Genomic DNA, 23,814 nt, shown 5'->3' with positions numbered 1-23,814 from the left:
TTCAGGCTCCTCTCACTCAGGATCATACCATCAACTAGAGTGGTAACACTGAATACAAAAAGTACTAACCATAAAAAAGAAAAAAATTTGAATTGGTTTTTAGATAAAGTAAATGTAAGTTAGTAAAGTGCTTGTTTAGGAGAAAGAAAAATATCAACCCCAGAACCCAAGTTTGTTTAAAATAGGTATAATAATGACCCCTGCAATCTCAGCACTGAAGAGGCAGAGACAGGCAGAGTTTTAGGACTTGCTGGCAGTCAGCCTGGCCCTCTGTTCTAGGTCAGTAAAAGACCCTATCTCAGGAAACAAATAAGTACATGGTGCTTGAGAAATCATACCGTTAATATTATAGTATTAAAAATTAAAAGTCAAACTTAATAATTGGGATACATATCTGACAAAGAATGTTTTGCAGGTACCTATTGGGGATTGGTTCTAATGCTTTGATTTAATTGGGAATCTGCTCATCCAAAGGCTGAAGGTCCCTGCCCCCAGTTGGTTTTTGATCGATCAATAAAGATGCCAGCAGCCAATGGCTGGGCAAAGGGTAACAGGGTGGGTCCCTTAGATTTGCTCCAGTCAAGACTCAGAAGAGGGGAGAAAAAAATCTCCATGATTCTTAGGGAAACAGATCAAATTTAGAGCTACAGAAGTAAAAATCCTATCCAAAATGTAGGTGAGAAGGAATGTGGTTCCCAAAAGGGCTTACACAGAAGTGTCCTGGGCAGCAAAATTTAGGGGGACACCCAGAAGGAACAGGGCAGCAAAGATTGATCATGGATTTAGGGGGTGTTGAGTCAGGAGTACCGGAGGGAAATCTAAGATAGTCAGATAGAGGATTAGAACTGCCCAGTCTTTGAGCTAGCCAGGGCATTTCAGAAACAAGCTGGTGTGCGTTTGCTTGTGCATGTGCGTGTCACACACACAAGCTCTTTCATTCACATCCAAAGGGTGCCTTTCAGATGACTACCAAGCAGATATTTAACATCATCACCATTATAAATGGTAAAAGCACATTAAAACTGTAACAATTCACAGCTGCAGACCATCTAAAAACATCCAGTTTGGGAAACATCCTAGATCAAGAGGACCTTTGACATGATACTGATGGAAAATGCAATGTCTCCTAAAGGCCTGCATGTTTCAAAGATGCAAGTCTCCAGCTTGGCATAACTGGGATATAGTGAAAAATTTCAAGCAGAAGGGCCTGCTAAGTAAAGTTTTATGCCATTAAGAGCATCCCCTCATAGGAGGTGATATAATCCTTCCCTACCTAGCAAACTGTCAGCAGCATTTGTTGGTGGACAGTTTGCTGTGCCCTAGGCCTCCCAGTTCTACCTCTATTACCAGCAATGGCCTAGGAGGAATGGACCCAGTCATGGACAGGAACCCAGAAAACTATGAACTAAAAGAAATGTTCTTTTTATGTTGATTCAGCTCATTTATCTGTTACACAAATACCCTAGGAAAACTTGCTTAACCCTATCTGGCAAATTAAACACAGGGCCCTCTTCAATGACCCAGAAATTCCACAACAGTGTGCATACAATGAATACATGTACCAAGATGTACATAAATTACACATTACGTTAAGCAAAAGTAGCCGAAACATACTAGGTGTGGAAGCATACTGTGTAACTCTAACACTTATGAAATATAGTAAAAAGGATCAGGAATTCAACGTCATCCACAGCTACTCAACAGATTGGAGGCCAGCCTATGAGATGTGAAGTTACACACCCAGACAAGCAGCTGAGAGGTCTATTTAACATGCCAAAATGGACCTGGCTTCCAGACTCTCCCAGCATCCCTTAGTCCTTACCTGTTACAGAGTGGCTGGCACATCCCAACCTCTACTCTGAACCCTCCAACCCAAGGCCTGGGATGCCATTCTCCCAGATGCTCTTCCCAATATAATCCAGACATTTTGGTTACTTGCTCTGTTTTGTACCTTTGACCTTCTAACTGCTGTGTTTGGTTCCCCTCCTCCTCTCTCCACATGGTTCAGGGAGGGTTATGACCACCCAGGACTCTCCTAGATGTTCTTGCCTCTGGCTATTCCTTATATCTACAATAAACTTTCTCCTCCACCATACCCAGGAACAGTCATATCCTTTTCTTTCCTTTCCTTTTTTTTTTTTTTTTTTAAGATTTATTTATTATATATGAGTACACTGTAGCTGTCTTCAGACACACCAGAAGAGAGCATCAGATCTCATTACAGATGGTTGTGAGCCACCATATGGTTGCTGGGAATTGAACTCAGGACCTCTGGAAGAGCAGTCAGTGCTCTTAACCGCTGAGCCATCTCTCCAGCCCCTTTTCTTTCCTTTTTATTTCTTTTCTTTTCTTTCTTTTTTTTTTTCCATTCATGAGCTATAGAAGACCTTGTCCAAAATACAAAGAACCACTAAACAGCCAAGAATGCCATTTTAAAGAATAAGTGATGTTAATCTATGGTGTCAAAGTGTTATGTTAGGGCTCAATTGGGGGAAGACTTGACTTCTGAGCGCAGTCCAGGATAAAACTAAGACTGTTTCAAAAACAAAGAAAACTAGCAGTAGCTCCTAAGTAACACGGAGACCTGGCATGGTAGCACGAGCTTATGAACACAGCAGTCTTAGCACTTGGAAAGATGAGACAGGAGCATTTGAGCAAGGCTAAACTGGGCTACAGAGCAAAATTGAAAACCTCCCACGAAAAAAAGCCCTCAAACTAACAATAAAAGTTGGTCACAGTAAACAAACTGGTTCTAAAAGACAGCTTCCAAAATACTACTCAGCAAAATTGGCCTTAATGCTACTCTTCTTTTCTAGTTATTTCTCTCTTGAACTATGGATAAAAGAAATCTCTTCTTCCAACCAGGAAGAGTCCTGGGATTACAGACATATACTGTGATGCCCTGTTTTACTTTGCTCTGGAGCAAGAACTAAAATTTTTGTGCGTTCTATGCAAGCACTCTAAAAAATTACAGGAAACAATTTCTTGAAATGTTTTATTGGATGTTATTTATGTGCATCAGGCAATGGAAACATAAGAATAAATAACAAACAGCCTCGAGGCATACTGCATCAAAATTAATCATTTCAGTTTGATGCTCCTGAATATAAATTTTCATATTTATATGGCCCATTTACCCATTCACCCATTTCCCCACATTAAAATCCCCCAAATTAAAAGACATTTCTGAAGTCCACTTTACTCAATTAAAAATCCTACCTTAATCCCACCAGAGCCCATCCACGACATAACCAAGACCTTGAACTTCAACCTCCAGAACAGGAAGAAAGAAATATTTGCTCTAACATCATCCCATTTATGGAACTTACAGCATCCCAAACAGTCTGAGTAAGCCTCATTCTTTCAGGGGCAATATGGAACAACACCAACAAAATAAAATAAAATAAAATAATAAATAAAAAATTAAATTCATGAATAGTCCTAAGGGTGTTTAGGAGAATTAAGGGAAATAGAGACTAAACAGCACTCTGCTGGTTCCTGGCACAGTAAGACCTTTATAGTGTGTAACACAACATCTGTGCCACTCACTCAGCATTCTACCAATACTCTCTTCTAAGACGTTTCATGTTACAGATATTAAATTGTAACTTTTTATTTTTATTTCTTGTATTCTTGTAACTCAATCAGTAATTGATGACTATATGAGCTAAGAACAGAAAAAACAAAACTGTCGTGCCAGTAGCAAAGAGGCTGTGAGCTGGGGACTGATTAGTGCCCTGTCAGTTATCACTGTCTACAGCATTCCAAGACAGCACTTGCCCCACCACAAAAAACAACAGGCCCGTGCTGCAGGGAAAGATCTGAGGCTCACCACTGTAGGCTGATGTGCACAGCAGCATTATGGAAGAAGTCCTTCGTGTTCCATGTGCTGTAGCAGTCCTGGCCCCAGAGTCAAACCTCACAGCCCATGTTTGCTTGTTTGGTGGGTTCTTAATTATCAAAATTCCCCAATTCAATAGCTGAGGCTGGCCTTTGAGTTTCTATACAGCCCAACCTGTTCTCAAACTACCTAAACTACCATACCCAAAGAACTTCTTTCTACTTAACTTCTTTCTCTTTTTCTCTTTCTTCCTTTGGAATTATGGTTTCTTGTGCAGCTCTGACTGTCCTTCCACAGAACAGGCTGACCTTGAACTCAAAGATCCTCCCTGCTTTGCTTTCCAAGTGCTGAGATTAAAGGTGTGTGCCACCATGCCTAATTAATTTATTTTTCTTTCTTCCTTCCTTCCTTCCTTCCTTCCTTTTCTTTTTTACCTTTTAAATCAATTCTTTGGGTGTTTCACATCATGCACCTCAGTCCTACTCATCTCCCTGGCCCCTTGCAACCTCCCTATGAAAATAAAACACGCAGACAACTACAACAAAAACATAGAAAACATTTCACCATGGAAGTTGTGGTCTGTCACTGTGTCCCACAATATATTCCTCTGTTCACACATCTTCACTAGCAAATGTACATTGCAATGAGTCATTGGTCTGGTTAGAGACTCTGGCTTCTATGACACCATCAATACGGGCTTCTAATCAAGACTCCTCTCAGTTATCCTATTATTACCCTGTGCCATGACAATTCTGCCCCTTCCACATCTCAATCATTTGTAGATGATAAAGATTTTGGATGGGTCGATTCAGAGTACTAGATACATGCAGGCCTTGGTGGTAGCTGAGCTGGTCAAAACTGCTGGCTCTCCCTTATCTGCACTACCAGGGCATATATTCTAGCACTGCTCTGGCTAGGCCAGCCAATGTGGACATCTCCTGTTCTCATGTGCTTGGGGCCAGCTCACCTGCACCCACACTTCCAGAGCCAACTCCACTAGGCTGCCTAGTTAAGGAATGGGGCCCACTCTCCCAAGCTCACAGACTGGCTCACCTTCGTCCCCTCCATGAAAGACAGCTCTACTGTGCTACCCAGAGGAGGTATAGAGCCCACACTCCTGTGTGTTACAGACAATGAGGGGGCAGAACTACCTCTCTCAATTTCATGACCCTAGGGTCAGCTCTCCCAACTGCATGGGGTGGGGAGATGGATCACCTCTCCCCTACCAGACCACATCACAGCAGGGGAGTACAGTGCCTAATTTCCTAAATGGGTAGAGAAAGTCCCACATACAGGCCAGCACAGTATCACAATGTGTTCATTTAAAATGAGTTTATAGACCCTAAAGTCTCTAAAATTCCTTTTAGCTCCAAAGTTCACTAAAAGTCGGGGCTGGGAGGGCATTTATTCCACAACGAGAGACACAAGTTGGGAGGGGAGGAGAGGAAAGAAGGGGATTCAGAAGAGGGCATGAGTTCCCTTAGAACCAGAGCTATGGATGGTTGTGATCCAACCGATGGGGGTGCTGGGAACTATACTCAATCACTGAGCCACTTCTTCAGTCCCTTGTTTCACTGTCTGGATATTTTGTTGTTGTTGTTTTCTTTTGTATGTTTTTTGTTGTTGAGACAGGGTTTTATTATACAGTCTTGGCTGGCCTAGAACTCAGGTAGATCAGATAGCTTCAAACTCATTGAGATCTACTTGCCTCTGCCTTCAAGTGCTAGGCTTTAATACCAATACACCTGTCTCTTATTTATTTACTTATTTATTTTTAAGATATGGTCTCAATGTTAGCCTAGGCTGTGCTCAAACAAACCTCCAACCAGAGCAGCTAAGATAGGCAACAATACCAGGAGAAAACACACAGGAATTTGGTTCAGATTCCTGGTTTATCAAATAACTGATGGATCTGATCAAGTTTAAGTCACATTTAAATAAAGGATTAACTTTTGTCTATGAATAGACACCATGACCAAGCCAACTCTTTTTTTTTTTTTTTTTTAATTAACTTGAGTATTTCTTATATACATTTCAAGTTTTATTCCCTTTCCAGGTTTACGGGCCAACATCCCCCTAACTCCTCCCCCTCCCCTTCCGTATGGGTGTTCCCCTCCCATCCTCCCCCCAATGCCGCCCTCCCCCCAACAATCTAGTTCACTGGGGGTTCAGTCTTAGCAGGACCCAGGGCTTCCCCTTCCACTGGTGCTCTTACTAGGATATTCAGTGCTACCTATGAGGTCAGAGTCCAGGGTCAGTCCATGTATAGTCTTTAGGTAGTCCAAGCCAACTCTTATAAAGGACAACATTTAATTGGAGCTGGCTTACTGGTTCTGAGGTTCAGTCCATTATCTTCATACCGGAGAGGCATGGCACTTCAGGAGCTGAGAGTTCTACATCTTGTTCCAAAGGCAAACAGAAGACTGACTCTTCCACAATGGGCAGAACTTCAAAGCCCACCCCCACAGTGACACACTTCCTCCAACAAGGACATACCTCCTAATAGTACCACACCCTATGGGCCAAACATCTTCAAACCACAACTCTCCAATTCACTGGAAGGTGAAAAGCAATGAACACTAAATTGAGTCATACAGAACAGATTTCTGAAGCAGGGCCTCCACAAGGCTGTATGTAAACCTGAGAGCTGAGGAAGACGGACTTCAAGGTCAAGACTAGACAGAACTGTAGAATAAGTACAATGAAAGTCTGGCAGTTCAGTGAGATGCTGGCTCAAAATACAAATAAAAAGGAGTCTGGAGAGATGGCTCAGTGGTTAAGAGCACTAGCTGCTCTTGCAAAAGACCCGGGTTCAGTTCCCAGCACCCACACAGTAATTCACAGTTGCTAACAACTACAGTTCTAGGAGATCTGACACTTTTTGTGGTTACCAGGAACTCATTCATACAGGAAAACATTTATACAAATAAAATAAATCTTTTTAGAACATTTAAGAAAAGCTGGGTAGGGACACTTGCCTAACATGCATGATGTTCTAGGTTTAAATCCAGAGGAAAAACAAAGATAAGTGGGATAGCAAAGGGGCACAGTGGGGTCCACCTGTAATCTTAGGGGGACAGACCAAAAGAATCAAGAGTTCAAGGACTGCGTCACCTATGCAGGCCAGTGAGAGATTCCAGAGATCTTATCTAAAAAAGAGATTTAGCATGAATATATAGCGAGTTCAAGGATAGCCTGAGCTGTATATTAGGACCCTGTCTCAAATAGCACCACCAACAAAAACCTATTAGATACCACCAAATGTATCATAATATAGAATACATCTATATAAAATTTAGTCATTAACAGTCCATCTTGAGTTACTAACGTGCCTTAATGATTATTTTCTCATCTTTTCATCCTATTATTTGGAAGTTAGATGATGCAATGAAAGTTCCAACTAGCCCCCATTTTAAAAAGAGTGGGCCAGGGGTTGGGGATTTAGCTCAGTGGTAAGGCTCTGGGTTCGGTCCCCAGCTCCGAAAAAAAGAAAGAAAGGAAAAAAAAAAAAAAAAGAGTGGGCCAGGGAGATAACTCAGTAGATAAAGGAGGTGGGATACCAAGCCTGATGGGCTAGCTGAGTTTGATCTCTGGAGCTTACGAGGAAGAGCTGAAAATAGACCTTTGACCTCCGACCTCTTGGGGAGCCACCCTCATCTCAACACAAACACAAAAGTAAAAGGGCCTTAAAATAGTTTTCGGGTTGAAGATATGGATTAATAACAGAGCACACAAAACCCTCAAGGGGCTGAAGCAGAAGGATGGCTGTTAAAGGATGAGTTCCTGTACAGCTAAGGAATAAAACTTGACTTTATTGTAAGGAATACAATGAAAAATAAAATGGAACATTTAAGAAACACCCTGCATAAGGGACCGCTGTAAGTATGTGTGTGTGAGCTCGATAAGAATGTGCCCTGAGGGAGAAATGTATACGCCCCAAATAAGCTTGGCCAAAAGTAGCTGAAAAACCCAGGTCTGGCCACCGCAAAGCATTTGCTCCCGGAGTCCTAAAGAGATGCGGTCACTCTGAGAAACGACCTATTTTCCCAGAGTCATTGAGTCCACCGACCCAGAGGAGTTCATGCAGCAGACCGAGTTCCAGCAAGCAGAAGGACATGTTGTCCTTATCTGACGCGCCCACAGGACTATGGGCCAGGCCGGAGGCTAGTGAGAACTGACTGTTCTGGGAATGCGATCCTATGTCGCCATCTACTGGGCAAATAAAGAACTACAGCGGGGCTGGGGATTTAGCTCAGTGGTAGAGCGCTTACCTTGGAAGCGCAAGGCTCTGGGTTCGGTCCCCAGCTCCAAAAAAAAAAGAACTACAGCCTTTTACCTTACTTCCGAGTCCTAGGCTTCTGCTTCTCCTGAGCCTCTGTTCACTACAATTGTGTATCAAAAAAAGTAACCTATCCAGCTTCTGCTTCTTTTACAAGGTAACTTTTCCCTGCTTACATCTGGGAACTCCATCTGCTACATGCTAACAAGAAGTTGTCATTGTTTGCTGGCACCTCTGCAAGTATTCAATTTGCCTTCAGAACACAAACTATACAAAGCTCTTTCAGAGATTTAGAGGTGTAACTCAGTGATACTTGCCTACCAGGCTCCATTTACTCACTGCAAAAGTAAATCAATCCACTCTAAATCTTCCAAAACAGGGCTAGAGAGGTGGGTCAGAAGTTAAGAACACTGGCTGCGTTTTCAGAAGATCAGGGTTCAATTCCCAGAACCACATGGCAACTAACGAATGTCTGTAACTTCAGTTCCAGGGCATCTGACATCTTCATACAGACGAACATGTAGGAAAACCACCAATGCAGATAAAATAAAAATAAATTATTTTTTAAAATGAATTTTCCAAAACTCATGAAATCCATTCAAGTGGAGAAATAAGAAAAAATATGTACCTATGTTTATGTTTCTAAAATGTCTTGCTGTAGAAAATGTCTACACTTCATTGTTGACATGACAAAACAAAACAAAACAAAACCACTAAACACCTATTGAAATCAGTCCAGATTGCTAACATAGTCATGCCTTTGGATGGTCAACAAGGGGAGATGGTGAAACATTTGCAACAAATCTTGTTTATAGAATACTATTCTCACACCCATTTCACAGCAGCAACGGCAATCCACAAGTGACACAAAGGACAATGAGCTCCTGCTTCCTCTCCTTTCCTGCCATGAAACCCTAAAATCTCTATGAAACTGTAAGACAAAATAAATCTTTACTTCCCAAAAGGATTTTTTTCTTTTTTAAGTATATATCTAGGCTGGAAAGATGGCTCAGTGTTTAAGAGCACTGACTGCTCTTCCAGAGATTGACTTCAATTCCCCGCAACCACATAGTGGACCACAACCATCTGTAATGCGATCTAATCCCCTCTTCTGGTGTGTCTAAAAACAGCTATAGTATACAGCTAAGTTAACAATTTTAGTGATACTAATATAACTTTTTTAATAACTAAACTTTAAATACAAGTAAAAAAACTATGATAGATTAATTTTAAAACAAAAGTCTTAGGATCTGTAGTTGAGTAAAAGAAAGCCCAAATAGCATGTATGTAGAAGGCCCTGGGCCCAATCTCCAATTTTTGGTTAAAGATATACTTTCTTGTGAGCTCAATATTAAATGGATCTAAACTACCATTCACTTTTTAAATTTTAAACATAACATTAAGAATATTTTTGTTTTGCTAATGCTTTAGGTTACAAAAAACAAAAGACTAATTCTAGTACTAATGAGTACCTCTCTCCTAAATACTGGGCATAGAAGGCTGCAGGGTAAAAATAAATCTCAAAGTAGACGAGGGGAAGATAAGCACAGAAAAGCATAAGAAGGAGATCAAAAGAAAAAGGCTGGGGATAGATGAAATATGGAAATAAGCCAAACCAAGACTCCAAAAGGGAATCCACACGCTATGTGTTTCTTTAATATCCCATTCCAGTGCTAAACCATACAGGGGCTTTGTTTGCTACTGCTGCTTGTGCAAAATAAGGCCTTAACTGGCTTCCTATAAGTTTCAGTGAAGAAAATATAGTAAAATTTTTTATTAACAAGAGTCACTACAAATGAATCTCACATAACAGAAAGTTGACAATTAGAAAAATGGTGTCTGAGGTTGAGTTTATTGAAAAGCACCTCTCAGTATTTATTCATTCGTTCATTTGTTTATTCACAGTAGGGTAATGTGTCTCACACTCTGTTAGACTATGGACGGAAGACCACTACTCAGCATGTACTTCAGGGTGGAGGTACCTGCTTAGTTTGTGTATGAGAGTCTCAGAACCAGCACAATGTGTGTGTGGGCGGGGGGACCACAACTGGGTGTGCATCTCACATACAATGATATTCTAAGATCCTGCACAAAAACAGACAGTATGTCTCGCACAAGTGACATCCAGGCTTCAGGCCATCTCATGGCACTATCTGTGCTTGACTGACTGCCTTTCTTGATGCCTCAATACAGGTGTTAAATACATATATTTAAAACGCTACATTTAGAAATCATATTTTCTCACCAAATTTTTTGGTAGAAAAAATTTCCTTTACTGGTGTGTCCTGAACAACAGAAACAACAAAAAACTGGGACACTAAGAGAAACAGCATATTGGAACATCCTAAAGACAAATCTTTCACTGATAAGTCTCACAAACCAAAGACGCTTATGTCTCTCAAACCAAAGACACTTCCTAATCCTTTAAAAGAACCAAAAAAAAAAAAAAAAAAAAATTGGAAAAAGATTGGATGCTACTTTTACTATATTGTGTTAACCTATCTGTCTCAATGTTTTCATTTTTTAAAACAGAAGTAATACCATGCCATACTTGTTGTCTTTGAACTATGTCTAATCTCTAAAAGGATAAAAGTTTCAGCATGAAAAATCATTAATAAACCCTTTTTAGACTTGTGAGACATTTGCTACCCAGCCTGATACCCTGACTTCAAGCCCTAAAGTCCATATGGTATATCTTCACTTACTGACTTATTCCAGCAAGTAAATGGCACAAGTGCACATGTAGCAAGACAAACACACTAATCAACCTTTAAAAGTATTCTGCCCATGAGGTCTGACTATAGTAAACCTTAGACAAAGTAATGCAGATAGAGGGAGAACTCAGAAGTAAAATCAGTCACAAATTTTGCAACTCACTATAGGTGATAAGTGATGTTCATTATATTACTGTTCTCTTCTCCATGTTTGATATTTTCCATAATAAAAATGGTTAGCATCAACAAGTTTGTTCCGCAGGCAAAAGCCATTTGGCAAGCAATTCTAAAGACCTGACTTTGATCCCTGAAAGCCACAGTAAAAGAGCAGGAGAGAACTGTTCCTTACAGTTGCACTCTGACTACCCCTACATATACACAATAATAATAGAGCAAAAAAAAATATTGAAAATGTGTAAAGCAAAAGGTTTTGCATTTAAAAAACTGAGAACCAAAAGTGAGGTTCTGGCACAAAGAACCAGTTAAAAGGAAAATTTGCTATTTCTAAATGATTAACTGCTGGCTGGCTTTTGGGAGGTGAAGGCAGGAGTCAGAAGTTAAGACCAGCAAGTTTGAAACAGGTCTGAGGCAACTAGAGATCCTGTCTCAAAAATAAAAGTAAGTCAACCATGGTGTCTCATGCTGGTAAGTCCATAATCTGCAGCCTAGCCTACCTAAAACCTTGGGGGAGGGGGTGTCATAACTCCTTTACACGAAGCCCATTTTTAATCTTTAATAAATATTAAAATAATATCAGAGAAAAAATAGTTCCCAGGAAACATTCCCATTTTCATTCACAAGCAAACAGAAGGACATGATAAATAACCTTCTCACTTCTTCAGAATTGTTGGCAAAAAATGAAATCTACTACTACATTTCTTCTAGGTCATAGCAAATATGATCACTTGAGGATTTTGTAGATGTTAAGCAAAACACTAGGCTTTTAAAAATGGGGAAGAGGGTGACACAACTATAAACAAACAGGTCACCTTAATAGTCTCAGAGAAGAAACACACCCAAGATCACAGTGTGCCCTATCAAATTCAAAATGTCACATGGCAATGCAATTCCAAGAATGAGTTTTCAGTATTTAACTATTCCAAAATTAAATTCTACATGATAGCACTTCTTGCTGGTTATCTACATAAAACGAGTCATCACCCTTAAGCCATCTAAACAGCAACAAAGCCTAGTGCTAATTTACCAAATTCATTAACCAGAAATTAAAAAGTAAACATTTAACTCTACTCACAAATCCAGGCTGGATGTCTTCACACATTGACATAAACATATATTGTACACCAAAAAAAGGTTGCATATATTCCATGAAAACAATATTCTTTGGCAAGGCTATCAAACTAACAAATTTTATTTTTACTGTGCCCAAGATACACAAACACCTACGGAGAACACACAAAAAAGTATCTCAATTTTAGTCCTTTAAAAAGTGGGTTTTCTTTGATTACACTGTACTACACTTTTATGGATCCTTAATATCACAAACTTCTTTATAATCCAGTCAAAAGAGCGGCTAATCTTGACATTTTATGGTCACTATAAGAAAGACAAATTAAATGCTTTAATTTTGCATCTTTTAAGTAAAAGAGCTATTTTCACCCTTTCCGTTGGAGAGTTCAAAAAACTTGTCAAAGGCGCCGCAATAATTAGCACATAAGAATTGTCCCATAAAGAGATACAGCCGACTATTGCATTATAAAACCCTGAGTCATCACCCAGTTCACTCAGCAGATCCTGGTAAACACAAATGACATGTCCTGTGCAATCACTCATCGGTAACCATATGCATAAACATAGCCTTACCAAATTATATGTAACGCACCAAACAAAACAGCAAAAATCTTATATAAAAAATTCTGCCAAAGTAAAGGTGCACATAGAGCAAATACCTCTCCAAACTTTTTGCTCCAGCATTACTTTTCCCCAGCTCTAATTCCACTGACACAGTAATTTGCCGCTAGTGTGTGCAGAAAACAAAAGAACCCCTAAAGTTGAGGTTAATGTCGTTAACATTCATCTAACCAACTCAAAACTGCACAGTTTGGCCAACAAAGCCCGGGACAATCTAACAGCACTCTTCACTATTTGCCTTAGAATCAGCTAGGTCTTGGCCAAGGAAATGTCACAACAGGAACATATACTTTCCTAGAATTCTAAGACAACATTCTCAACATCAACGTCTACTCAATCCGAGAATGCGCTGACTGCCCATTTAAAACTAATCGTTTCAATTAAATCCAGGAAGCCAGAAGAGCAACCCCAGTCCCACAAGAAACATAGTAACACAGAAAAACACACACACAATCTCTTACTGTCCCTACATCCTCCTTCCTACGGTGAGAAGCGAAAAGGCGTGGATCAACGAGGAAGAAAAATCCAGAGGAAGCACAGAAGCGAGGACAGGATTCGCTTCCCCAAAGACCGGACCTCTCTATCCCGCAGCTCCACGCGCAAGAACCCCAGGGAGGACCAATGGAAGCCACTCGTCCCTGTACCCGGGGACGCCGGTGGCTCCCCAGAGCCTGGCAGGTGAAGAGAAAAAGGACCGGAACACTGATCGTGAGAGGCGAACAGCAGGACCCGGAGGTCCCACAGAAACCAACCAGGAGACTGAGCCCCCCCCCCCATCCCCCGGCTTGGCCGCGCCCCTGGAACCCTGCACCAGGCCAGCGCAGCCTGGACAGGACAAAGTTGAGCAGCGGCAGCGCAGACAAAGAGCCCGGCCCACCGACAGCTTCAGCCCACTTACGTGGAGAGTTTCCGCGTCCAGAAGAGGCCGCCGGGCCACAGCTCCTGGAGCTGCACTGCTCGGCCCAGGTTGCTCTTGATCTGCGCCAGCTGCAAGTCGGACTCGGCGTCCAGCCGCTCGGCGTAGGGCAGAAGCTTGTTGTACACGATCTCTTTCTGCGGGACGAAGGCCCGCGGGCCCAGTACCGGCCGCCCGCCAGGCTCGGGGGGCTCCCCGCCACCCGCCCGCTCCGGAGCCTCCATTAGCCCGGGGCCACCCCCGGCCCGCCCCCTCGGCCCCCGCCCCGCTGCGGGCTCAGCCTCCTCTGCGTCGCCTCGCCCTCGGCCCGACCGCTGGGGCCCCCCACCCCCCGCCCCGGCTGCCCGGCGCGCTGCTGGACCCCGCGCGGCACCCGGTTCGTTGGCGGTGGCAGCGGCTGCTCTGCCGGGACCGCTCCGGCTCGTCTGGTGACGCTGCAGCCGCTGGGCCGGGAGGTTCCGGACGGGCCTCAAGTCACTTCCGGGGCGGGGCGGGGCGGAACCAGGAAAGAGGCGAGGAGGTGACCCAGCGGCTTTCTCTCCGACAGCTGAGTTTGGTGTCAGCGGCTGTGGTTTCCACGCGAGGCTGCCCGCGAGGAACCAGAGACACTCCCCACACGCTTCTCCTGCAGGATCTAGCAAGATACCCGTTCACGCTGGAGGAGGGGGTGCGGGGGTGTGGACAGCGAGGCAGTATGAGCAAAAAGAGTTCTAGGCCAACCTCCGCTTGGTACTGAGTTTCAGAAGATCTGGCAACATAAGACACTATCTTAAAAAAAAAAGTTTATGGAATAGGTAAATACTGGATAAGTACCAAGATATCTGGGAATTCTAAATGAAGGTATATCACTTCCCTAGAAGTTATTTTTAAATTAATCTGTAAGGTTGAGTGCAATGCTATTTCGATTAAGAAAGGAAGAAGATATGTCTGTCAGCTGACAGATAAGACTGAGGCTGCCAGCTTGTTTTCTGGTAATTCAAGATTCAGGCTAGTTAAAGATTGCTTGTCAGAAGGGAGTGAATATATTTATTGAGACTATTCAGTAAATGCTGGAGAGTCGAGATTGATCTTAAAAGTAACAAGAGAGGACATGACATGGCTCTGTCATCCCATCATTTGGGAACTCAAAATCAGGAGGGTTGTGAGTTTAAAGCCAAAGTGAGCTAAAAAGAAAGAAAGAAAGAAAGAAAAGAAAGAAAGAAAAGAAAAGAAAGAAAGAAAGAAAGAAAGAAAGAAAGAAAGAAAGAAAGAAAAAGAAAAGAAAGAAAAAAGAAAAGAAAAAAAGGATCGAAAGGATTGCCAGCTGGTCTATGAGTTTCACTAGTGGTAGCCCACTTTCCTAAGCTGAGTCACAACCCTAGGACTTCAAGAAAATATTTTACAAAAAGAGTCACCATCTCAAAAGAGAATGTCTAAACCATAAGCCTAAGAGCTGCAAATACTATGTAAACCAAACTGACCTTGAACCTTGGGCAACCCTGCCATTTCTGGTATGTACCACACCTGACAAATTTTCACTTTAAAATGTTTTATACTACATTTATTTCTTTCTATGTGCACATGCTGAATGACTTACAGGAATTTGTAGTGGGTTGGCCTGATGTCGTTTATATTTTAGTGCTAATTTAGGTCCCCTAAAACTGTTTGCCCCAAAGACAAGCCAGTCTGCAGGTAAGACTCTGAGGGACACTGCCCCTAGTTAGTTCTGATTGGTAAGTAAAGTTGCCAGCAGACAGTAGCTGGGGGAAGAGATGTGGGTGGGGTTTAGGTTTTCTGGGCTTGGTGCCTGGAGGAAGAGGAAGGAGGAGCAGCAGAAAGGAACCTCTGTGGAAGAAGAAGCACACAGGAGCGGGAAGGAGAGTCGCAACAGAATAGCTGAGCCATAAAAAATGTTGCCATGTGGGCTGGCCAACTGGAGTTAAGAGCAGCCCAGACAGAAGTTAGCAAGAAGTAACTTGAAGTTATCAGTAGAAAGGTAAGATTCTAACAGCATGGAGGGTAGGCAGTTGTCCAGCTATTGTACAGCCTAAGGCATATTTAAAAATGTAAGGCTATATATGTCTTTCATCCAGGAACTTAAATGGTCTAAGTCAGAAAAAAAACTCATGCCAGGATTTTTTTTTTAAATATTTTTTTACAACAATTATTTCCTTTACTTTGTGGTGCCTGGAAGTTGAACTCAGATCCTCAGGCTTGGCTGCGGGTGCCTTTACTAACTGAGCCCAACATTTCCATTTTTAAAGAACCTCTCTGGCTTTGTGTGAAAACTGCATTTGTACAGATAAGATTGAAAACTGGAGGACCCTTTTAAAAGATGACATATTAGGCCAGGTGTCATGCATAACAGTAACCCTAGCACTGGAAAGGCAGAGATGTGTAACCACAGTTTCAAGGTCACCCTGGTCTATATAGATGCCACCCACAAAAAGGATAATAAAGAACCGATGTTCAGTGAAATCGAGAGGTATTTCAGCAGAGTGGTCTGGGCTTAGTATTTGAAAGTGGAGAGTAAAAGAGAAAAACAAGATAGCATGATGCCGTAAGTGTAGCTTGGGAAGATAGGTTATAAAAGTATCTCTTTTCACCTGATAAAATTGTCTCCAAAACTTACTGCCTCAGTCTGCGAACCTAGGCCTAGTCCTGGAAGCTTCTAGCCTCCATACAATCTACTCTAGGCCTAGAATGTTTTCTGCCTCTGAGATTTATTGCTGAATAAGTTTGCCTTTTCTAGTTCTTTCCCAATTCTGGCCGGCTGGTTCAATTCAGCTTTTCTGGTTCAAACTCCCCTCCAAACTGATTGATTCAATCTGACTTCTCTCTCAGCTTCTCCTGAATCCCTCTGTTTGGACTTAAACTAACTCTTCCAATCTGTTCTAATCTCCCGGCTCTCTCTCATTCTCTGGCTTGTTCTGTCTTCAACTGTGTCTAGCTTGTTCACTCCTTGTAATCTATCTTTGTAAAACTGTCCCAGCAAAGCTGCCTCCTTCCTTCTATTTATACAAAAATAAAATAAAGGACTGGGACTGCAAAGTGTTTTCCTTAGGGGGAAAAAAAAGGGAAATAATACAATCTCAGGATTCACAGTGTGACCAAATATCCTACAATAGTGAGTAGATAATAAAAACCCTTCACAAGAAAGACAAGCAGGAATAGCTTTGGGCAAAGGAAGTATATTGAGTATGTGAATATACATGCGTTGAGGAGGGACTCTAAGCTGGTATATAAATGAGTGTATAAGTATATAGGAATGAGAAAAGTATGAAAATAACAGACCTCTAAGGCAGCCCACATTTAAAAATGGGCAATAAAGAGGAGGTGGACTACAAGGCATATTCATTCCCAAGAAGCAATAAGGAGCAGAAGAGATGGCTCATGACTTTAAAACATGCACTGTTCTTGTAAGGATTAGTTTGGTTTTCAGTACCCAAAGCAGGCTGCTTACAAACATTTGCAACTCCGTCTCCAGCTGATCCAGGGCCTCTAGTCTCTAGGCACCTGTAGTGACAAGTTCACAGACCCACACCCACACTCACATACATGCGCATAATTAAAAAAACTTTCAAAAAACAAAGATACGAAATATTTAGGAAGAGTGAGTAGGGATTATTAAGACTGCAGTATTTCAGAGGGAAGAAGTGATAAGTCTGTCGTGTGTTTGAAATGTAATATGGTTGGAGTGTAAGTGAAGAGAGAGTAAAGGACTGATAAGGAGAAAACAGAAAAATTAATGAGCCAAAATCCCAGCCCTCAAAGTCTCAGTAAACTTGGTCTGACACACACACACACACCAGTGTGAGAGCAACTGCACTAAGAATGGTGACAAAGCAATGAAAAGAAACTGGAGAGATGATGCTGATCCCACCAGGCCAGATCAAGACCACTACCACTATTTTTGAGCCAAATTTGAAGCAAGCTTTATTAAATACTGTGGGGTGGTGGGCAGTGAAAGGACCCTGATTCCTGATTGAGATAAGTCGAATCCCCAGGGATTCTAAAAGGGACTGCAGATGCATTCCCAGTCTCCCAGAATATCAGGGCCTCACTTAGCTGTGCCCACAAAAGACCCCTGTAGAGAGGTTTGAGACAGACCAGTCACTTAGGGCAATGCCCTAAGCCCCTCCTCCTCAGGTGAGGATGTGACCACAGGTTACATAGGCTCAAGACAGAACAGTCACAGAAAACAACATCCCAAACCCCTCCTCCACAGGTGAGGACGTGAGGCTCAGGACAGAACAATCCTAGAAGCAGGACCACACCTCCAAATATGTAGATGAGGTCTTCCCAAGCTCTCCGGCCAAACCTGCTGTCAGACACTGACCCGTCCAAAAACTGTAAGAGTCGCGTTCAAAATTAAAGGTGTGCAGGAATTACTCCATCTTCTGAGAGCTTCTGTCATAAGAGCTGTGCGGCTTGGGGAAGAGATCTGCTCTCCTGAAATCGTCCTCGCCCGCTAGTTAGTCAGTCCCGCTTCGAGCTTAGCCTGGCCCGGGCAACCTAAGTGGCTGGCAGCAGCTGAAAGGAGCAGAACCCGCAGCGGTGGCGGTGGAAGCTGTTCTCCCTCCCTGCCTGAGTTCTCTCCCCGTCGCCCTAACCTAGCCGGGCAAGAGATCGCTGTGAAGAGCACCCAGGCGCCTGAACCCTACAAAACACTGGACAGAATGACAGCAGGTCTATACCCAGCAGTCCCAGAGAATAGCCTAGAAATACATTAGTCCAGTGCTTATAACGGTCAAATCCACAGGGATATAGCTCACTTTCATCCAATCAGGTGCAATCATAAAATCTGATGTATGTATTTCCTGCCTACATACCCCCGTCTGTGTGTGATCAATCACATCTTACAGAATGGGGCAACCAAGCTTGTTTACAGAAGCAAAAATACCACAGCTTATTATGTTACATGACCAACACACCCAACATTCCTGGAACTTGTCTGTCCTTGGGCAAGTGGGACTTACAGGATAGAGGCATTTTTGTTTATAGATCTCTTAAGCACAGTAACTTAAACTTAAAACATAATTTTAGCTCTCACAATGGCTCAGCACATGTTGCTTTTTCTTTGTTTTTTTGTTGTTTGTGTTTTTGGTTTGTTTTTTGTTTCTTTTTTTTCTTTTTCCTTTTCTTTTTTTTTTTTTTTTTTTTTGCATTTGTTGAAGTCTGTTTTGTCTTTCCCACCATGTGGGTCGCAGGGATCATGTTTAGTGTCAAGTGCCTTTACCCAGTAAGTCATCTTACCAGCTAATAATTTTTGTTTGTTTCTTTTTCAACACAAGGGTTTTCTGTGTAGTTCTGGATATCCTGGAACTCACTCAGAAGACCAGAGGCAGAGATCTTTCTGCCTCTGTCTGAGTATGCCGCAATTATTTGGGAACAAATCTTTTTAAAAAGAATAGTATTGAACCACTGTATTATTACTGCTGTATAACCTGACTCAACTTAGCAGGGTCTTGTTTTTACCATTGTTCCACCCTCTTTTAAAGACACTATTTCACTTAACTCAGAATGACCATAGGCTGATCTTTAATTCCTGATCCTCTTGTCTCTGTTTCCTCAAATGTGCTGAGCTTTCAAGCATGTACTACCACAACAGGCTCTCATTCTATTCTTTTTTTTTTTTTCTTATAAGAACAACATTTAATTGGAGCTGGCCTACAGGTTCAGATGTTCAGTCCATTATCATCAAGGCAGAAACATGACAGCATCCAGGCAGGCACGGTACAGGTGGAGCTGAGAGCTATATCATCGTCTAAAGGCCGCTATGAGGAGACTGTCTCATTCTATTCTTGCCTAATTGGTACTGTTAAGTACTGACAAAATTTTAATTAGGTTTAAATTCCCCTATTGGTTCTGATTTGATAAGGACTTAGCATAAGTGACTCCATGCTTTTTATACATTCATTCTACATCAGTCAAGAAAGTAGGGTGTTTTGGGGCATAGCGACCCACACCTTTAATCCTAGCACTCCATAGGCAGAGGCATAAATATCTCTGTGAGTTTGAGGCCAGCCTGGTCTACATACTCCTGGGCCAGCAGTAACTACAGAGTGAGATTCTGTCTTAAAACAAACAGAAACAGCAACAATAAAAGATGGTATGTCTAAAAATGAGGCAGACTAAAGTCTTGGGCACTAGTCAAGTTTATTCAGAGCATCAGACAATTTATACCTTGAAGGTTAAGAAATCACCTGAGTGATGTGTACAGTCACAACAACAAGCCACATGTGGCAAAACCATGTTTTTTCCCATAGGGCACATGAATAACAACAGCTGAGGTAAATCCACTCCTATGCACTACACCTCAGAAGAGCATGGAAACATATTTCAAGAACAATTCCATTTTTAAAACACTGAGGTCGCAAGACTTTTGTCTTGATCTCTTAGAGTTTTCTCACAAGTACTCAGAATTCTCTATGACTCCATTCTTGAACTGTGTCCTGACAGTATGTGCTTTGTTGTTTCCTGTGTGTGTGTGACACTGAGGACTGAGTGAGTTGGGTGGGTGAGTATGTGCTTCACCACCCCACTACGAGTCTGTATCTCCAGACATTTTTACTGTCTATAAAACAGCTTCACCAAGTTGGCCAGGCTGGGCTTGAACCTACTCTGTAGCCCAGGTAGATTTTTGTTCTTTTTTTTCTTACTTTCTTACACATATGCTATGTATCTGTTATGGTGTTCATGACATGGTGTTCAAATAAAAGTGAGAAAACAACTTTTGGGGAGTTGGTTCTATCCTTTTACCCTTACACCAATTCCAGGGATCCAACTTCGGTTTCCGGACTTGCATAGCAAAATGCACACAAATATTAGGTTTCATTGATGCATTTTCAAACACAATTTATGTTACCTACCTCGTTTCAATACCTTTGCCCTTAAAGGACTCAACTCCCTGCCCCTTTAAACCCATCCCCCTTTCCGCTTTCGTGTCACATGTGTTCTATTGCCCTTCCACGCCTCTTTAAAACCTCTTTTCTCTATGTCATGGTTTCCTTCCTAGGAATATTTAACAGATTATAACAATAGCAACAAAATGGAATATTTCATTTCTTCCTGTTCCACTAGTCAGTGAACTTGATAAATCAACAACCATACAGAAATGATATATATTTACATACTATATTTTTATATATTATATATTATGTACATTAAAATTTATACATATATAAAAATGTATAAGGGCTGCAGTTATGACTCAATGGTTAATCTTCTTGTAAACCATACTCATAACCTTGCATGAACATATAAACACATATGTGCACACATATACACACACATGAAGAGCTAGGCCCTACTTGTAAAAAGAAACATGCATTATTTGACTAAGTCTGAATCTATAGTGCTTGTCTTTAAGAATATTGTCCAGATCCATCCATTTTCAGAATTTCAAAATATCATAATTTATCTTTTTTTATATTTGGGTAAAATCCCATCCATGCATATGTATGTCACATAAAAGATGATATGTATGTACCACACTTTGTTATCCATTCATCTGTTAATAATATCTAGGCTAATTTCAATTCCTTGAAATTGTGAATATAGAAGAAATAAATGTGGATGTGCAAATATCTTTGTGATAGTCACTTTAGTATATGGCCCAAAGTGATATAGAGGGGTTATACGATAGTTTTCTAGTTGGATATTTCTAGTCATTTCTCTTCTCAAGTCATCATTCACAAAACCAGTCTAGGCCAATTCTTTTGTTTTACCTAACTAGAGCATATTTTAGAATATTTAACAGATTATAACAATAGCAACAAAATGGAATATTTCATTTCTTCCTGTCCCACTAGTCAGTGAACTTGATAAATCAACAACCATACAGAAATGATATATATTTACATATTATATATTTATATATTATATACATTAAAATTTATATGTATATAAAAACATATAAGGGCTGTAGATATGACTCAATGGTTAATCTTTTTGTAAAAGACTCAAGTTCAAATCTTAGGCTTCTCAAAACATACTATAATTCCAGTTCCAAGATATCTGATGCCCTCATACCCTCTGAGATCCCCTGTATATATGTAGTGTACATAAACTCATGCAGGTACACACACATAAATTTTTTTTAATATTGTATGCTGAATTTTAATATATTTAGATTTCTAGGATACAGATATATTTATATTTTATTCATAACATATGTAAGTTTTGCTTTGTTTACTTGAAATTAAGGGGGAAAACCAAGTTCTCTGTTAATGTTGAAATGGACAGGAACAGAGACTCTAGAAACTTCATGATAAAATAATCACTTGGTCATGTGATTGTGGTGCAATCCTTTAATCCCAGCACTTGAAAGGCAGAAGCAGGCAAGACCAACCTGATCTACAGAGCAAGTTCCATGGTAGCCAGGGCTACTCAAAGAAACCCAGTCTTGAAAGACCAAAACAAAAATGATAAAATAATAATCATTTAAAAGACTAGTATGGCAGGCCTGGGCATGGTAGTACTCCCATCTCTCAGGAGGCAGAGGCAGAGGCAAGAGATTTCTCTACCTCTGCATCAAGCCATCCTGGTCTACATAGCCAGCAATGATCACCTAATTAAATTCTATGGTAGGAGTAGAGGGGGGGAAATAATTCAACAGAAGTCAAAGTACAGAACTAGAAGTACCTGTAAAAGTGTTAATCCCTCTGAGTCCGTGTGTGTGTGTGTGTGTGTGTGTGTGTGTGTGTGTGTGTGTGTGTGTGTGTGTGTATACTGGAGAGATGGCTCAGCCAGTAAGGGGACCTGAGTTCAATTTCCAGCATGCAATTTAAAGACCTCACAGCTGTCTGTAACTCCAGCTTTAGGAAGATCTGACTTCTTTTTCTGGCCTTTAAGGCACCACACATGCACATAGCACATATAAATACATGTAGGCACTTACATGTACACATATATCTATTCTTTTAAAGCTTTATTTTTAATTATGTATTAAGTGTTATGTGTGTTTATGCATGCTTGCATGTGGATACGAATACCGTGCTCAAGGAGGTGAGAGAAAGGTGTTGGGAGTTCCTGGAATAGGAATTCCAGGCAGATTTGAGCTACCTGGTGTGAGTGCTGGGACTGAACTTGAAACCTGTACAAGTGAATGTGCTCTCAGTTACTGAGTCATCTCTCCAGTCCTAGAAGTGAATTGTTGAGGACAAATGCTGTGTCGTTGACTTGAAAATCCTAAACCTGGCAGTCAGAAAACAATAAATATTTGTTGAATTAATGAATATATAATTCACACTATAACATCAAGATTTTGATATATTTCCCTCTAACAAATCTGTAATTTTTTGCTTAATACAAAGAATCAAATTATAAACAGTAGCATTTCAATTGTCATATGTGATTGTAAGAGTCTCTGTAGAATTGTTCATGTAGACAATTCCATTCTTTGTATATGATCAAAGTCATGTGTGGACTGGACATGTTAAAAAAAGTGGATCATCTCTTTGTACATTAGTTATTACCTCTCCACTGACAACCATTAAAAAATATTACATCTCAGTCAGTTGTCCATACAAATCTTCATTGTCCAGTCATTTCCCCACCCATCTTTATCAGACCTGTTGATCTGGAACTGTACAAGTTAAATTCTCTTCCTACACACATTTCCCCACCTGCCAAGTCCTCTGAGGGCTTGGCAGCTGGCCTGATTGTCATGATGCTCCCCAGACCTCCATTCTCTGGCCACATCTCTGCCTGTCTTCCCCCAATCCTTTTGCTACTCTGTCACCACAGGTATATTCAACTGCTAGGAAACTTTCACAGTACCCTAAGTTTCATCGTTCAGTCCAAGGATACCCAACAGAGTCCTGCAAAACATCAGATCATCAAGATTAGACCCCCTCCCAATACCAGCTACAACAGGAACAGCTATCCTACTAGTGAAAGCCCTGGATATCCTATCACAGAAACTCAAAAGCAAGTGAACTTAAATCCAATCTTATAAAGATGATAGAGGCCTTTAAAAAGGAAATGAATAAATCCCTTAAAGAAATACAGAAAAATACAACCAAACAGGTAGAGGCCTTTAAAGAGGATAAAAATAAATCCTTTAAAGAAATAACAGAAAAATACAATTAAACAAGTGAAAGAAATAAATAAAACTGCTCAAGACCTGAAAAAGAAAATAGAAGGAATACAGAAAACACAAACTGAGGGAATCCTAGAGGTGGAAAACCTAGAGAAGAAAACAGAAACAACA

General features: G+C 41.1%; 1 protein-coding gene across 1 annotated transcript in view; it reads right to left on the bottom strand.

Moving 5' to 3' along the window:
* Psme4 (proteasome activator subunit 4) overlaps positions 1-14,014 on the bottom strand; it is a 103,319-nt gene extending 89,305 nt beyond the window's left edge. Inside the window, 1 exon segment of the mRNA XM_032916519.1 lies at positions 13,602-14,014. Within this exon segment, the coding sequence (XP_032772410.1) occupies positions 13,602-13,843 (242 nt within the window). The 5' untranslated portion in view covers positions 13,844-14,014.
* Positions 14,015-23,814: the final 9,800 nt, after the last annotated feature.

This window comes from Rattus rattus, chromosome 11, assembly GCF_011064425.1.
Source record: "Rattus rattus isolate New Zealand chromosome 11, Rrattus_CSIRO_v1, whole genome shotgun sequence".
NCBI lineage: Eukaryota > Metazoa > Chordata > Mammalia > Rodentia > Muridae > Rattus > Rattus rattus.
This window is presented reverse-complemented; position numbering and strand designations above follow the sequence as displayed.